General features: G+C 39.8%; 1 protein-coding gene across 1 annotated transcript; it reads left to right on the top strand.

Moving 5' to 3' along the window:
• Window positions 1–106: 106 nt before the first annotated feature.
• On the top strand, window positions 107–18,377 carry cntnap1 (contactin associated protein 1). Its single transcript, XM_011477969.3, has 24 exons — window positions 107–912; window positions 3,836–3,937; window positions 5,105–5,298; window positions 5,520–5,673; window positions 5,792–5,995; window positions 6,731–6,915; window positions 6,995–7,144; window positions 7,257–7,518; window positions 8,271–8,420; window positions 8,513–8,687; window positions 8,776–8,882; window positions 8,963–9,085; window positions 9,287–9,490; window positions 9,576–9,732; window positions 9,803–9,930; window positions 10,079–10,252; window positions 10,357–10,575; window positions 10,684–10,923; window positions 11,004–11,243; window positions 11,391–11,518; window positions 11,726–11,819; window positions 11,941–12,171; window positions 12,255–12,299; window positions 14,084–18,377. Exons 1-24 carry the CDS (start codon window positions 852–854, stop codon window positions 14,281–14,283), a joined length of 3,927 nt encoding a protein of 1,308 aa, XP_011476271.1. The 5' UTR covers window positions 107–851; the 3' UTR covers window positions 14,284–18,377.
• Window positions 18,378–18,542: the final 165 nt, after the last annotated feature.

The following is an 18,542-nucleotide window of genomic DNA, read 5'->3' as shown; positions in this document are numbered from 1 at the left end:
CCACCCATGGCCACAAATCCCTCTTTGTATTACCCCGCCCCCATTTCACTGTATAAGTGTGTGTGTGAGTCTGCATGTGAGGGGATGAGTCTGAGTTCAGCCACAGCTGGCATTCTCATCCAGTATTTTTTTTCCTGCTCGGAGGGAATCTGTGAACAACCCAAACTCATACCTGGACAAGGTCAAACAGACGATGAGGGGGATTTCTTTACAACCTGATCCTATGCCGTTGACATTTACTATGGTTTTGCTAAGCTTGGAGGTTGTTTGAGACTTCTGCTTTGTTGTTTTTCTTTAATTTATTCTAAATTTTGGGGGAGAAAGAAGGGTTTTTTCTGTTGTCTCTTTGGTACAATGTACACATGCGCGAACAGCAGCCTGAAAAATTGTACAAGAGGAGAAAAGGAGCTGCAGAGGACAATTTTGTGCTGACCATGACACCTCCGTTTTGGATACACTGCAGGCAGAAGCCTGCATTTCTTTAGTCATCCAAAAAGGAAAAGGCTTTCCTTCCGCAGTGGACTCAAAAACTTTCTTCCGTTTTTCTTTGGTATTTAAGGAATATTTAAAAGACCAAAAGGATCCACATCTCAGCAAGCTTCCGACATACAGGAGCTGGACCCCGAGCATCATGTAAATGAAACAATTGAAAGGGCATAAAAGAAGCGCGCTCTCGGTGAAACAGCATCAGCACCGATGCGCGTCCCCGCCCCGGCCGAGGCTGCCCAAGATCTGGAGGAGTTGGAGCTGTGCGAGTTAAAAGTTGGGCTAAAAGGGGTGTGAAAGGATGCTGCAGAAGATTTTTCCATCGAATTAACATAATCCGTGGAGAAACGCTTTCTAAGTGAAGGATGCCTTGCACAGTACTGACCATATGCCTCTTGTTTTTGGGCTTCCAACAATGCGCATCGGGTAAGTCTTTGGAAAGAAGAAATTATTTATCTATCATCGTTTGCTGAAACATTTTAACAGGATTTTAAAAAAAGAACATATGTCTTATTTTCCAGCTGCTTTTTGTTTCTTAAAAAAAAGTTAAATAGCATTTAAAAATCCCGTTAAAACAGACAGAATTGCCGCAGGGCAGATGCAGCCTGAGATGTTGGGGTATTTGAAGGGCATCCCATGACGCACGAAAACCACGCATTTTGGCAAAACATGGATTGTTTCCCTTTACACGGTTTGTGTTGCGAGGTTCCACAGACTGGGAGGGAAGCAGGAAAAAAAAGTGCAGAAGCAAACTGCGTCCGTCCTGCAGAATGCGCACGCTGGTCCCGCTCGGGCTGGACTGTCTGCATTGCAGTGCTTTCTGGCAGCTTGTGCGCAAGTTTCTGCAGCGTGCGGGCTCACTTCTTGACAAACCACGAAACAGCTTTTTATATTATTTATTGTATCGTTTTCAAAACTATACGTCTGTAGAAATGGTTTATATTGTTGCAGTAAGGCTGGGGAAATGCATGCATAATGGCTCAGTCCTCCTCAGGACAAGCCCACTGCAGTACACCCCCACCCCCTTGAAAGTATGTGTCTACATCACCTGAGAGGACTTGCTCAGGACCTGTTCACCCCCCCCATCATTTGCCACTGCACAAACAATAAAACGCTTAATTAGGTACACACATCAGGTGGGGAATTGTGTCAACTATTGATTCTTCTCAGTAAAATCAGCATTTTCTGTGTGGGGTTTAGAAGGAATAGATGTGACTTAAATACATCATTATAAATGCAAAACAAAATTGAAAAAGAAAAATGTAATTGAAAAATTGACATATTTAACATTAATTAACATATTTGCATATTTCTGAACAGAAACTTTTGTCCATTGCTGTATTTTAACACTTTTGGGCATTTCTTCAATATAAAAAAGTTTTCATATAATGGAACACCAGATTTACTTTCTTCCTATATGCTGGAAAAACTTTTATTCTGTTTTCTAATCTAAGTCTTTATATGTCTGTTTGGATTGTTATCATACTGCCAGTGTGTCTTGTTGTATGCTTGATGGAGGTGTGCTGAAATGAAATGGAGCATGAGATCCCAGAGCTCCATCTTTGGATGGGGCTGAGGCGCCCTCTCTGAGGTGCATGTGTGTGTTTGAAGAACCTCTATTTTTAAACCGGAAGCTCATTCTGTCGGCATTAGCAGAACAAACAAAAGAAGCCTATGCTCCTATGGGAGGAACTATTCTGGTACTTGGTGCATAAAACAGTAAAAGAGATTTGAATTTGGAACCTCAGGTTCAGCACAGCTTATATTTTGGAGTCCCAGGCAGAATTTCGACACCACCCTCTGTGTAGCCTGCCCAGGCATGAATTATTTAGTTGAAACCCCTCAAATCAAACAGTTTGCAGTTTTCTGCCTCTGCGTGATTTTAGCATGTCGAAAAACATCTGGACTTGTCTGGATCCCCGGCAGTCATGCAGCTCTGTGACAACATGGAGAGGACGTGCACCCAGCAGTAATGATGTGTCAGCCCAGACAGGGCAGACTGATGATTCAGCAGAGGTGGTGCTACTGCTCTGCAAAGCTGCACTGATCTTCACTGCTCCTAAATGATAAATAGAGAATAGGACTGAGTGCTGCAGAGGAGGAAGGGAGGGTGCAGATTCGCATAGAAAGGGGAGAAAACCGGCAGGCTGGAAGCTCTATGTATACCTCAACAACACTCATTACATTGTTTTTTAGCAAAATGTGAATTAGAAGGAGTGATAAACCAAACAATTTCATTTATGCATCCAACTGCATGTAAGTTAAGATACAGAACAAATATTCCCTTTCGAGGTAAACCAAAATGCATTATTACTGTGTATATAAAAATATCAATTCAAAAGATGACATAGGATATATCATAGCTACAATATTGATCGATTAGTGCAGGGTAGCTGGGAATTCTATACTAGAAAGACTGAGTCAGAAGGACAAGGTCAAATTTCACTTCCTCAGCACAGCTTAAGGTGACTGAAGTCATGCAAGGATTCGTTCCAGGATGACTAAAGGAAATATTCAAACATTTGCATTTGCTTTATTTGATCTGCTTCAAACCCAGACCTCGGTGTCTGTATAAAATTATTTTTATGTGAGGCTGCTGCAACCTCTGCTACAGTTTCATTCTACATAATTCAAATATCTACTTTGACAAATTACATTTTTACCCCCTATATGACCTCCATGATTTGTTCTGATGTCAACCTAAAACTCAAATTTACTGATAGAAATCTCTACATGGCAACAGGATTGTCTGTAACTTGAAATTTTTAGAAGAGCTCAGTTTATCTAAAATTCAATTCTTTTATCGGTCGTAAATCTCTTGAGAGCATTAAAGAGTACATTTTAAGACTTAAAGTGACACAGTGTTTCTCCTGGAGCTGAAGATGAGGGCATCAGTAATATTTTCTTAGCAGACAGATAAGGTAGAGTTATGGTCACTTTTAATGGCCGTGAGCCGCAGCACAAACCTGAGCAGATGCTCATATGAGTTTCATGACCAAAGGCAGAATGTGGCGCCACAACAAATCATAGCTAAGATGAACATCCAATAAAAACAATTATGTAAGAATGTATTTAGTGTCTATAGCACTAAAAACAGAGATGTAAGGTAGTGCAATTATAAGGATGTTTGTTACCATACAACAAAAACATGTTGATTCTTTTATTTAAGCTTGTAATTTCATCCAAACATCTGCCTCAAAATCCCAGCTGTGATTTAATGGTTGTAAAAGTTTTTTGATGCCTGAAAGTACAACTTTTTTTTTTTTTTTTTTTTACATAAAAGGCACATAATAAGTTCCAATTCCAAATGTGACAATATGTGAAAACCTTAATTTCTTTGTCTCTACAGACGAATGTGTGGATCCACTCGTCTCTGGACTTTATGCTTCCGCCTTCTGGGCCTCTTCCAGATATAACTTTCTTTATTCTGCTAATTTTGCAAAGTTGTATGGTAAGTTCTAAACTGTCCTCAATGTATATGATTCATTCGTTGGTGCACATACTGTATCGTACTGTGTTCAGATGTTGCTGTAAAATTACACCAGAAACAAATCATCTTCTTGGCAAAATAAACAACAAGAAAGACAAAATGTTATTTTTAAGCCAAAGTATGAGCTATTTAAATGTACAGAGGATTTAAATGCACAAATTGGCCAGTAATTATTTGTGTTGTAAAATTCAAATAAAATAAGAAAAATATCCATTGTTTTTTTACATGGTTTAAATATTGGGGTAAAGCCAGTGAGAAAAGCTCCTTACTCGCATGAGTGTCATTAATAAGGCTATGCATCCTCTTTAGAGCTAAAAGCCTTTATGCAACAGTCAGAAGCAGTTCAGGAAGAAAAAAATGGGCCAAAACACTTTTTTTGAACAGATTTGCCTTAGTATATAAAATATGGATTTTAAACAAACAACAAACCCATTCCTGTTAAAATACAGACTTGGGTAGAAGTGTGTTTGAAAGGTCCAATCCATCATGACTGTAGAGTCCCCATCCTATATTTTTAATTTCGGTTGGGTTTAAATTTAATTGTTTCATAACTGATTTTTTAACACCCACTCTAATCATCTTTTATTTATTTTTAAAGCGTTGCAAGAGGTCTTTTAATTATAATTATGCTATTTTAGCCACAAAAAAAAAACCCTGTGTAGTTTTCTAGGACATAGCTTCTTCAGAACGGCAGTAGTTCATCAGAAATTTGCTTCTGAGGTTGAGGGCGAGACTATTGGTGTTGAGCAACCCCGCCCACCCTTCCCATCTACCATAACTGAGAGATGTTAACATGCTCTCCCGCTTGCTTACAGCCCCTTACACCCCCAACCTAGCATTAATGGTGCATCCAAGATTTTTAGCAATATTGGACTGATCCAGTCGATCACTTTTAAGTGATCGACTGGATCAATTAAAAGTAAATAAGCTCTTTTTCAACTGCATTTTTTCGTCTGCTCCTGATTCACAATTTGAATAAAGAAATACTCAGAAATTCAATTTTAAGCTTTACTTTTTTTATATTTGTCCTCCATCATCAGAATATGCCACCAGAATGTATCATAAACACCCAAAACACAAATTTCCTCAGAGTGGGTCTTTACTATTGGCTTTTTCTCTGTTTGTCAGGCAGCAGTGGCTGGTCTCCCTCCCCCAGGGACAGACAGCCATGGCTGCAGGTAAACCTAGGCATGAAGTACAGGCTGAGGGCAATCGCCACCCAGGGGACTTTTAACTCATACGATTGGGTCACAAAGTACATGATCCTCTACGGTGACCGACCGGACTCCTGGACGCCATATATCATGCAAGGAGGCAACTCTGTAAGTGTTTCTGGACAGTTTGGGTCAGAATTCAGGGAAAAGTACTGAAACTGGGTGCATTGGGTTATATTTTGTTCATTGTCACCAGAACAAAGACAGAACATTATGTGTCTCTGATGTAGAAAAGCTAAACTCATCATCCGGCTGTATATATTGAGGCGTTAACATTGCTGGAGCGACTCAATAACTCTTTGTGATTTCCCTGTCGCATCTGTTTTTAGACACTGCCCGGGAATTGGAATTATTATCAAGTGAAGAGGAATGTCTTCCATTATGCCTTTACTGCTAAACACATTCGTCTGCTGCCTCTGGCGTGGAACACAGAGAATGGAGGAAAGATTGGTGTGAGGCTGGAGCTGTTTGGCTGTCCTTATGGTAAAAACGAACAACCTGATTTACTAATGTGGTTTTAACTGCAGAAATAAACCCTGTAATCTCACAGATCAATCACATTTGAAGGATTTGCTTACTTAGATGAAGCATTTCTTTTTAGATTCTTCTGTGCTGCAATATAACGGGGATGACTCAGTGATTTACATGTACCCGGAAAAAAGGTCCCGTACTCTGCGGGATCACATTGCTCTAAACTTCAAAACTCTGGAGCAGGATGGGTTGCTGTTGCACAGTGAAGGGATACAGGGGGACCTCTTCACCCTGGAGCTGAAGAAAGGTCGACTTTACCTGCACATCAGCCTTGGTGAGGCTATGATGCAGCTTCTACATTTTTTGCATTGTCCCTGACAGTGATGAGCATCATGTTTCTCTTCTGGAAAACCAAGATTAGTTTAGGCGCCTTCCAGAATTGGAGGACATTTGGGCTTCAAAATGAACTTTATGCTATATATTCAGCAATAAGAATCTATCAAAGGCTTGATTAGCTCAACTTACAGATCAATTGTACATTTTTTATTACGTTACATAATTTAATGAATACAAAATTTGGTGCAACCCTGTTATCCAAATTTTGCAGGTAACGGTTGCAAATCTGTACTAATATTAGCTTTCTCTCAGGAGTAGAAGCTAGTTGTTTAAACAGCTGTTACTGATGACCAAGAGGGCAAAGTTACTTACCTAAATAAGTCATAAATACATTATTTTATTCTGATGATACGTGCGTACCAGGGTTTAAATTAAATTTGACCATTCTTATTGAAAACATCATTTGGACAGTAGGGGGATGCAGGGAAAAATTTTATTTTAGGAGATGCATCAGACTCATTTGGTATTTTTAAAACTACTTTCAAGCCTTCTTTTCTCTTACTTTTGGTCTCAAGACAAGTAAATGTAGTCAGAAACTACATGTTTCAGTATTTTGTAGGTGGATTATTCAAAATACAGTGGGTGGAATGTAATATGTTCTCCAATTCTGGAACAAACCTTAAAATTATGTTTGGTTTTATTATTTTCAACTAGTCTCGCTGTTGGCTTTCAGGAAGCAGTGTCTTACACAAAATTGATGGTCGAATTACCCTGACTGCTGGTAGCCTTCTTGACAATCTGCACTGGCACTACGTGACCATCAAGCGGCATGGACGACAGGTTAATCTAACAGTAGACAGTCAGACAGTGACCGCTATTTGCAAAGGAGATTTTACTCACTTGGATCTGGACTCACAGGTACTTCGATTACTTTACACCAATGCTATTAAAAAAGTAATCATTTTCTCAGCTAATGAGGCCAACAACTCTTGTGCAGATGTACGTAGGAGGAGTGATTGAGCCAAATTTGCCTCACCTCCCTACAACGCCAAATTTCCGAGGCTGCTTGGAAAATGTCTTCATCAACGACATCAACGTCATCGATATGGCCAAAAGAGAAGATCCAGAAATTCGTATTCCTCGAAAAGTAAGACACTTAGTTCACTAGTGACCATAATTATTTCATCTTCACTTAGCAACCAAACAGTTGTTTAAATTTTCATCCTGGAAATATATATATAATCGCTATTTGTATGTAGAAAAAGCTGCATTTTGCCTGCCGGGACATTCTGCTTAAACCAATGACCTTTGCCGGACCCAACAACTACCTACAAGTGCCTGGGTTCTTTAGACGACCTCGCATGTTTGTCAAGTTCAAGTTCCGCTCATGGGACTACACAGGACTGCTGATGTTCACGCGCTTTGCTGACAACCTGGGTGCCCTTGAGCTGGGTCTCAGTGAGGGTCAGATCAATGTGACCATCTTCCAACCAGGAAACAAGAAAATACAGTTTGCTGCAGGTGAGGTTCTGGTTGTGTTTTCTTGGAAGCATTGTTGAGACGAAAACAATATTTTCCCTTTGTGACATTCTGCAGAAAGTGATGAAAAATAAATGTTTAGAAAAAATTTCACATTCCTTATTTGTCATTCGTGCTCAGCAACAAAGATGCATCTGCAAACAAAATTATGTTGCACATCACAAGTATAGCAGGACATAGGCAGGTCAAAAGTTGTCCATTTAAATAAAAACAATACATACTATGAATGCAGCTGCATAGATTTTGTGCAAAATAGCATGTTGAGAGTAGAAAAAAAGAAAATTATCATGCAATCCTGCTACATTGTTTGGAAATGTGTAGATCTGAAAACACACCGTTCATTGAGTGGCTCAAACTTTCTGCCGATTTGTCCAGTGCGACACATTTTCTACAAAAGTCTTTCACTATTGTAAAAATAAGCTTATTCTGTAGAAGAAACTTAAATGAAAAGGTTTCCCTGCCCCTCATAAAGCAAATGCATGACTGAAGATAGTTGTTTCACTGTTTTTTTGTTGTTGTTTTACAGTTGGACAAAAGTATGTCATGGGCAATTTTATGTGCTATAAACACTGGGAAAATCCTAGCAATTAAAAGTGTTTCTTTAGACTGCAAAAGCTGTTCCCACTTACTGGCTTCCCACTTAGAGCTTTGCAAATAATTAGATACATTTTGCATGATGGAGCACGTGTTGGTACTGTTCCCGCATCATTACTGGCTTTGTCTTGATCCCCCAGGATACAGGCTCAATGATGGGTACTGGCACTCTGTGGATCTGGCAGCCCGAGACAACCTGCTGACTCTCACCATAGATGAAGAGGAAGCTTCACCGCTAAAAATCACCAACCCGTTCACCATAAGGACTGGGGACCGTTACTTTTTTGGAGGTCATTTGACGATTAAACTGACATTATCCAACTCTTACAGGCCAAAAACAGGTCATTTGTTCAGTAAATCAAATTTTTTTTCTGACCCTCAGGTTGTCCAAAAACTAACAACACGATTCGGAAGTGTGAGACAAAGCTGAATCGCTTCCATGGCTGCATGCAGCACATTTTCATTGACAACGAGCAGCTTGATATTGACATTATTTTGCAGCGGCAGTGGGGACGATATGCTGAGCTTTTGTTGGGTACCTGTGGGATCACTGATAGGTAGGCAATTTAATTTGACCATAGAGCAATTACAAAAAGCTAAACCTTAAGTAAAAGGAAAAGGTTTGAGCAACTATTATGTCCACAGATGCACCCCAAATCCATGTGAACATGAGGGCAGATGCATCCAGTCATGGGACGACTTTATCTGCTTGTGTGAGAACACAGGCTATAAAGGAGAAGTCTGCCACATGTGTAAGCATCCCTGAAAAATCATGCTTCCTCCTGACTTGCAGTCCTTCTATTCAAATGGATTTACTTCTCTTCTCCAACAGCGGTCTATAAAGAGTCGTGTGAAGCGTACAGACTAAGTGGCAAATACTGGTCTGGAAACTACACCATCGATCCTGATCTTAGCGGGCCACTAAGGCCATATGAAGTGTACTGCAAGATGAAGTGTAAGTGGTCACTGGGATGCATGAAATACAGCTTTGATAACAGTCTTGTTGAGTTTAAAAAGTAATTTTGTGAGATATTAAAACAGTGAGCTGGATCATCATGGAAAATAAAATTGGTTTATATAATAGTGATGTTTTGTCATTCTTGAACCATTCTCGCACCTTTTTCCAAACTTTACATTTTGTTTTGTTTTTTTGCAGCATACAAAGCATGGACAGTGATTATGCACGATCGAGTGGATGGGACCAAGGTATCGGGGAGCTCAATAGACCAGCCATACATAGGAGATATCAACTATTGGAATGCCTCCTGGGATGAAGTTACTGCCCTTGCCAACACCTCCATGTACTGTGAGCAGTGGATCGACTACTCCTGCTACAAGTCCCGCCTTCTGAACACACCAAGTGAGAGAAATCAGTATTTATTTTGGCTGAGTGATGATGTGTAGGGACAAAACACATAAATGACTTGGCTTCTATTTCATAACAGATGGGAGACCTTTCTCTTACTGGATTGGCCGCAACAATGAAAGTCACTATTACTGGGGTGGGACTTTCAGAGAAGTCCAAAAGTGTGGCTGTGCTGTCAACCAAACCTGTGTTGACCCAAAGTTTCAGTGCAACTGTGATGCAGACTATAGACAATGGTAAAACATTGAGATTTTTTTTTTTTGTATTGGCCTCTGAAAGTAATTCACCGTGTTTGTGTGCTTATAGGTTTTCAGATAAAGGTTATTTGGACTTCAGAGACCATCTTCCTGTCAGGAAGTTGGTAATTGGGGACACCAATAGGACTGGATCACAAGCTCAATTCACAGTTGGACCACTCCGCTGCCATGGCGATAGTAAGTAAAGTCATGAAGGTCATTCCAAAACTTGTGGGTGATCTAATCATTTTGATTTCCCATGGGTTACTGGGCAATCAACAGCCCCACAACTAAAAAAAATAATCTAAAAATACCTTATTGTAGATTTATGTTTTGCAATCAACAGGAAACATCTGGAACACCATTGCTTTCACAAAGCCAACGTACATAACATTCCCCACGTTGAGGCCTGGAACAACTATTGACATCTCTTTCCACTTTAAAACCTATCGGGGCAATTGTGTCTTCTTGGAGAACTCCGATGACCATCTTAAAAATTTCATAAGAGTAGAGCTGAACAGTGAGTGGATTTTATCCTCAAAATTCCAAATAAATCTGTAAAATTCATTTTTTGTATACGTAAAAATAAAAACATTATTTTCTGTTTCCCTGTGTTTTTTACAGCAACCCAAAACCTTGCACTTGTTTTCATGGTTGGCGATGGCATCCTCAATGTTACCCTGCACTCCCCTGTTCCCCTCAATGACAACGAATGGCATTTTGTTCAGGCTGAACTCAATGTGAAGGTGGCTCGGATCAAGGTTGATTACCAGCCTTGGGCGGTCAAACGCTTTCCAGGTCAGACATTCGTCACCATGCAGTTCACCCATCCTCTCCTTGTAGGTAAGCTATTTGGAAAACTGTTTCAGTTTAATAACAGAGGCTAAAAAACTGTACAATTGCTTAAAAAAAACAAAACAAAACAAATGACCCCCTTTTTCTTTATCACAGGTGCAGCCAATCGTACTCTGAGACCTTTCTTAGGATGCCTTCGAGGGTTACGTATAAATGGTGCTCCTTTCGATTTAGAGGGAAAAGTAAATGAAGCACAGGGCATAAGGAGGAATTGCACAGGACAGTGCCTCAATGCTACAATACCTTGTCGAAACAGTGGTCAGTGCATTGAAGGATATGCGTCCTATACTTGCGACTGTAACAACACAGCCTTTGATGGCTTCTACTGCCACAAAGGTGAGTTTATAAGATCAAAATCAAAATCCTTTGAGGTTTTGCTGAAACATCTCACTTAATTTCTTTCTTTTCTTTTTAAGATATTGGAGCTTTTTTTGAGATTGGATCATGGCTGAGGTACAACGTTCGAAAAAAGCCAGTGTCAGATGAAGCAGCATGGGCAAACTGGATTGACCCGCACTACGACAACTTCAGTCTGGGCTATAACGACACGGCAGACGACATAGAGTTCAGTTTCAGCACTGTGCACACGCCAGCCGTGTTACTCTACATCAGCTCCTTCGTGCAAGACTACATCGCTGTCATCCTGAAGAACGACGGTCGGTGAAGCACCAATATTGAGTTAACTGAAACCTAAAGCATTTTCAGTGCATTCAGTCTGTAGGACATCTCACACATTTACACCAAAAGTCATTTCGAAACAGCATGGGTACCTTTGACTTTTTTTGTTGCCTCTCTTCTTTCAGGCAGTGTTGATCTAAGGTATAAGCTGGGACTCATAACACACAAGTACCAACTGACTCATCGAAACCTGGCAGATGGATTTCCTCACTACGTGAACATAACCAGGCACAACAGAACTATTAAAACACAGGTCCTCACTGCTACCATAACCTAAGATTTATGCTGCTTTCCATTTAAAAAATCTAGATCACAAATACATTTTTTAGATTTGGGTGGAATGCTCTGTGCATTGTTCATATAGTTGTCTTTGTTGTCTGTTAACAAAGCATTTTGTTTATTTATAGCTTTCTCTTCTAAGTATACAAATACAGCTTCTTACATGTTTTTGTACCTTAAGGTGGACTACATGGAACCAATAGTGGAAAAGATAACCTTGGTGGAGGATGCCAGGTTTGACTCCCCCAGATCCATGTATTTGGGAAGAGTTATGGGTAATTTCCTTTTTCACTCCGTGACAATTAAAAAAAAAATAAATCAAAAAATTCAAACATTACATAGTTCTTTGAGTTCTTTCAGAGGCAAGTTTTGTCATTTCTAATTGTTTCTCTGCAGAGGTTGGTGATATTGACTATGAAATTCAGAGGCATAATGCTCCGGGCTTCATTGGCTGCATTTCTGGGGTGAGGTACAATGTGTACGCCCCCCTAAAAGCCTTGTTCCGTCCAAATGAAACAGACCCCCCTGTAACCACACAAGGCTATGTGTCTGAGTCCAACTGTGGGGCCTTCCCTCCTATCCTTGGTTATGTACCCTGGGAAGTAGACCCCTGGTTTACTGGCATTGGTGAGTTTAAATGTCAAACATGTAAAACAAGACTGATTGAGTATTATTTTATCGTTTAATTACCTGAAATGTTTCTCTTGCAGAATATTTCTACATCCATGATGACCTAGGTCTGTTTTGGATAACAGGTAACAGCCTCTTTTTGTCTGATCCAACATTGTCTAGAGTAGCCAATACTTTTTGTATCTGGCTCAGCATCAAAGTTACACTAAAAGGAAAATGGAAAATGTTAAGGAACCAGTTTTTTTACATATATCAGCTGTCAGAGATCGTCTCTGTTTTTCAAAATGTTTCAATTTTACGATTGTCACATCTCAACAAAATTTTGTTTGCAGTGAATATATTATTTATTCAGTTCTAAACTAATTTTTATTTACCTACAATAATGATTTTGAGTTAGTTTTATCATATATAACACAAGATAATTTTTTTTCACATAAATTGCAATACTACTTTTGTGTTTAAAAGCAAGATGTAGTAAAAAGACAATAATTTAATGACCATTAGTTAATAAGAATAAGGTAAAGAAAATATCACAAATAAGATATGAAATAAAACACCCAACATTGGTTGCATTGGCATAATCCATGTGTTATTGTACCAAAGGAAAAAAGCACAAAAGATGAATGTCTGTGCAAAACAGTGTTACAGATGAGGGACGAAATGAAATCTGGTGGCCTTAGCGAGTAACAGAAGCTGCAGTCTCTGGATTAAAATGCAGCACAGCGACTCCCTGCTCCCTCCTCGTCTGAGACCTCTGCTGGATGAGCTATATTTAGTCTGCATGAGCCCAGCCCACTGCCCATCACTAATACAGGCTTCCGTTTGATAGATCATTTAGCCTCAGAGATAATATGCTAATGCAGAACATCAGCATGCCATTAAAGATTAGTGCACGATTCGGGTATCTTAACAATGGTTTCGCCTAGTCATCAGACATTCATCTTTTCTGCTGTGCTCCCAGACAAAGGAGGCATAACTCTGAATGAATACTCTCCTCCTGCTGGTAATTTAACATCTACAGCAGCACCAATGAAATGTTTTCTCTGAGTCAGACTGAAGTGGCTTATTTTATTTTTTATATTCCTTTGAATGGGTCAGGTTAATTTCATCTGATCAAAATACATTGGCTTCATATATAATGAATTGTAAGGAAAATATTAAAGATGTAGCATTATTTGTTACATCAGTTCGAGTGTAAAATGATGCGGCAACTGACCACCATGCAATGACACTGGTAGTATTCTCATCAGTCTGAGATGACTGCATGATCCAAACTTTCCTTTAAAACCCATTTGGTCCATGTTGTCTGCTCTGTAATGGATAATCATTCCAATAGAGGCAGCAGAAGGGCTTTTTGGTCATTTCAAAATGGCTGCCTCCATTGGAATCTCAAAAAAAGCTTTTGGTGGGAAAGGTTTTGTTAATTTTTTAAAAAGTTATGGTAAGAATAACTCATCTATTGTGAGTAATTTATAAAAAATGACTACTTGCTGCATGGATAGAATGCAAAATGTGTTGCTAATTATTTATTTATACTACAGTTGCACTATGTCAAAAAATGTGGATGATTCAAGACAGTGGGTAAATAAGGTGTTTTTTCCTAAACACTCATGACAATAAGTTGGCATCTTAAACTAACATTCTTGTGAACAAAAACTTACCAAATTACCCATTGTATCATAACTGATACAATTTTATCTCATAAAAAAAGTATTTTGCAAATCAAATTTTCTTTTGTGGTTTTGACCAAAGGGTTTAAAAAGCATCTTAGTTCCAAAAATTTGAATTTTTTTGTCAATTCTTTGATGTAGTGGATGTTACAGGGTTAAGTCAAATAGAGCCTGTTCCACGTTAGCATTTTGGAAGGTCATGCATTTTTCCACACTCACCTGGTCTATTTTTCCCTCAGTTATTGTCATCTTGGCATTGCTGCTGCTCTTCGGAGGCCTGTACACCATCTACGTGTATGCTTACCAACAGAAGGGCAGTTACCACACAAACGAACCAAAAAACTTGGAGTCCCCCAGCAGCTCCAGACCACTAACTGAAACCCTGACAAGAGAAAAAAAGACCCTCCCAGAAATTGAAGAGGAGTTCCGAAGTGGCTAGTATCACAGGACTTATGGGGCAAAGGGGCAGGGTTTTACACAGGGGTAAGAGGGAGGGGGAAATAGCACTTGCAAAAACCACAGTTACCTGTAGTAATATTTCTAATTATTTTGTCTCCTTTCGTACGCTTTAGTTTGTGTTTCTTTTCCCCAGTTGAGTGGGATTTGACGCCTGGTGCTCTACTTTTCATAGTATGTATTTTGGTAAGTTCCAGTTTTGCCGGGTTTCAAGTCCAAACCAAGCCCCATATTGCATGAGTAGCCAACAAGTCTCACACTGTATTGCAGGGTGAAATACTGAAGTGCCTCTTCTGAGCAGGCTTGATCTGAAAGCTTTATGGCTTATTCAGTGAGAGTTTAGACACTGTGGGAAAATGGATTTTAATGTATGTCTAACTGGAACATCAGTTTCAAGTGTTCAGGCTTGTATTGATTGATATCTTTAGAGACATTTTTCAGTCCAGGGAAAGTTGTGAGTAGCTATAAAATGTATTTCCATCTTAGATATACCTTTTGATGACAATCTATCATAAAGTCACTGTTGAAATCACAGCTACCAATCTCTCATTGATTTAAATTGAGAATTTATCACTTTGCTTGTGAAATAACTTGACAAAACATCTAAATAAAAGCAATGTGAAAGGGGACAAAACAATACAATGAAGAGAGATATTGATGAGCATGAAGCTTTATGCTTTAAGATGATGATGTTTCAAAGGTATGTATGCTTATATTTGCTCTACTACACCCTATAACTGTGCATAACCTTTACAGAGTAGCCATACCGTCAGTACATAGCAGCTTTGCTGGGTAGTTTGCTCAGATCACCACACTCTCTCAACAGTGGCCCTTTGGGACTTAGAATGTGATGATTCGAAATAGTACCTCGAGGTGTGAGAGCTGGAATCAAAATGAACATCAAGTTGACAAAAGTTGTCAGGTTTGTGACCTGATTTGCCATTTCTTTTGTCTGACTTCTGGTTGCTTTTAAATAAAGTCAAGATGGCAACAGCTTGGTGTTAAACAGTGATAGTATCAAAAACAAAGACCCAACAAAACCACAGAGTTCTTCCACAATCTTTTAACTTTAGTGATAAACTGACTTCAGGGAACAACAGCTTCCCATACAAATGTGGGAATTACACACAAAAACACACACGTTACAACTGTGCAGAGGACCACAAAAGGGTAAAAGGTAGGATTTTACTTCATTTCACACTGCTAAAATATGTTTGCTTAATGCTGTAGGGCAAGGAATATTGCAAAGACAGTGCCTCTACACTGGCAGATCGGGTTGTGATCCCTTATTTTTAACAATAAATAATGGGGGTGAGGTGCTTCAGTGGCCAACAGTGCTTCAATAGTCAAACCTCTAATTTAGGAGACACAGTCTTTTTTTCATCTCAGTCATGGCATAGTGGATCAGCGGGTTCATGTGAATTTGCCCATCAAACCCTTGTGAGCTCTGTGGATTTGGTGAAAGTATTCAATTTTGCCACTCCAGGTAATGTGTGGGAGGAGCTCTGGGAACCTAGGATCTGAGGTCGCCCACTAAGACCCATTCAGTCTCTGTGTAACCAAAGCAGACGTTGAGTTTGTATTATGCCAGGAAGTCAAACCTCATTCCCTGTGCATGTTGGACTCTGGCAGGGCAGCCCTTTGTCACTGATTCTGTTATACTTTTTATAGAGAGAACGTCCAGGAGCAGCCAGGGGAATCTGGTTGAGGGACCACAAGATTTCATTTCTGCTTTTTGCAGATGGTGTATGTTTGGCTTAATTCAACCAGGACCTTTGATGTCCTGGGGCAGTTTGCACTCAAGTTTTGAGCTATTGGGAAGAGAATTAGCATCTCCAAGTCAGAAGCCACAGCTCTAGACTACTAAAACAAGGGTTTCCCCTCTTCAGATGGGTGGAGATCTCCTATTGTTCGTTGAGGGAGTCTTTACAAGTGAGAGGAGATGAAGCATGAGATTACCAGGCAGATATGTGCATCATCTGCAGTAATGTGGTCAGTGTATTGATCTGTTGTAATGAAGTAGGAACTGAGCCAAAAGGCAATGCTTTGCTAGTCAAAGCTTTGGGTCATGATCAAAATGATGAGATCACGCGGCTGCATTGAGTTTCCTCGGCAGGGTGGCTGGGCATTCTCTTTCAGATTAGGTGAGGAGCTCTGTCACCCAATGGATTTACTACTGGCTTCTCTCAATGTGGGGGACCTGTGGGTCTACTATGATTTCCTCCTGGGAGACAGTTGAGGTGGTTAAGGCACCTCCCCTGAATGCCTCTTGGATGCCTCTCTGGAGAGATTTGCCGGGAAGAGTTCTCAAGGAAGACGCAGGCTGTGCTAGAGGGATCGTGTCTCTTGGCTGGTCTGGAATGGCCTTGGGGTTCCCCCAGCAGAATGGGGAAGTTTCTGTGGACAGGGAGGTCTGGGCATCTCTGCTTACACTGCTCCAGAAAAAAGGGAGAAGAGGGACGCATGGATGGCCTTAGGGCAGTAGCTGACCACAACACCATCATTGCTGCCACTTGTTAAGCTGCTTCTAAAGGCAATTTGAGTTCTACCTTTACTTTGGGGAAATCTCTCTCATCTGCAAGAGGATTTTTCATTTGGTGCAACCAAAGCTTACAGCTGTAATCACCTGCTGCAGCCCTGCTTCCCTCTGAAGCACTACTGTGTCGGTGAAAACAGGTTCAAAAGGCAACAGAATTACTTTTGCAACATATTAGCTATGCATATTTAGAGCATGAGCGCACTTTGCAAAAACATGCAATAATAAAAGCTTCCTTCAGCCACGAATGTTTTGGCCTTTGTTTATTTTGCAAATGTACCGTAGCAAGCTGATAATGTGAATAAAAGTGATTGTAACAATGCTTTGAACCCCTCCTCCCCCAATGGTTTGTACAGAACAAGTTAAATGGAGTGCTTGAATGTATATCCTTTGACTCTGTAATGTCTGGGCAGACTCTACAGTGATGGCCTGTCCTAATGTTTTTAATTGTAGACTGCTGTGAAAGTACCATTAACAAAAGCTTTTGAACCGCTCAGGATAGTGCAGTACTTGTTCTCTGTGGCTCTGATAGACCTCAACATTGTTGGTTCTCTTCTGCTACAGATGGCGCAAAAACTGTACAATGAAAGGATGTAAAAACTGCAACTACTGTAAAGGCACAACTTGCTACCCTTGTATGAACCTGTACAGATTTGACCACATGTGGTGTCTGACACTTGTGTTTTCAGGATGTGTCCTATTGTCAGACGAATGAACGAGAAAGGTGAGCGAAGACTGAAATTGGTGGGTTGACCCTATAACTGACTTTATTTTTGTGACATTGGCGACAACAACTCAAACCATTAGACACAAACATCAATCAGTTATGCTTTATGCACAAATGACTTAGTCATGATACACACACCTCACTGCATTTGTTGATGAACTGGCTATAAACTTTCAGCTTAGCAGTGTCACGTGACAGCAACTCACATTGTAGTTTGTGTGGTCCTTGGAGTGTGTTTGTGTGACTCAACTATTTTGATGCTTGTATAGTTATAGTTTACCCAAAAGGTTACAGTGAATAATAATAACAAATGTGCACCAATGCCAACTAACCAACACACTAAATGTTTTTCACAACGTGAGAACGGGACTTGTAAAAATGTCCTAAACTGTGTTTAATTGCAATTACCAGAAGAGGGCGACAAACAGCAAAGTGGGCTTGTGTCTTGTTGGACTTCTTGAAGTCTTAAGTAAATACATTAGCACGAAGAAATGAAAATAAAAAAAAAGAAAACCAATGAAGTCAATGAAGTTTGTTCTGCTCCACACTCTCAAAAAGATCTTAAAATGTACTATAGCTTTGGTTATGTTGCCGGCAAACTTTTAAAAATATTAGTGATACCAGAAGTCCATTCAGCTCTGCACCACTAAACCATTCCTTCAACAACGAGCCAATTGTAAATTGTATTTTTGATCACGTAATTTGGACTTCTGTTACTCCGGTTTGTTTTGTAAAGAAAAAAAAAACAAAATCACTGTAAATGACCATTACTGTTAAAATGACTTCCATCTCAATAAAAGAAGCTTGAATGAAACTGCTTGTTTGGTATTTTCTCTTACATAAAGACACAGACAACATTAGTTTGGTAAAAAGTTAGTTTAATTTTTCTAGGCATTCACTGTACACAACATGAAACTCCATTTTCTTCAGCACGCCTGAGTATGACCTAAATGAAATTTGGCTTAGATGTTTTAAAACA

The sequence above is a fragment of the Oryzias latipes genome, chromosome 8 (assembly GCF_002234675.1).
Source record: "Oryzias latipes chromosome 8, ASM223467v1".
NCBI lineage: Eukaryota > Metazoa > Chordata > Actinopteri > Beloniformes > Adrianichthyidae > Oryzias > Oryzias latipes.
This window is presented reverse-complemented; position numbering and strand designations above follow the sequence as displayed.

Excerpts from the sequence above, each read along its gene's own strand:
- cntnap1 (XM_011477969.3), top strand. The coding sequence starts at position 852 with ATGCCTTGCACAGTACTGACCATATGCCTCTTGTTTTTGGGCTTCCAA. Across the intron at positions 7,145-7,256 it reads AAATTCGTATTCCTCGAAAA|AAAAAGCTGCATTTTGCCTG; the intron begins GTAAGACACTTA and ends ATTTGTATGTAG. Across the intron at positions 9,931-10,078 it reads ACTCCGCTGCCATGGCGATA|GAAACATCTGGAACACCATT; the intron begins GTAAGTAAAGTC and ends TGCAATCAACAG.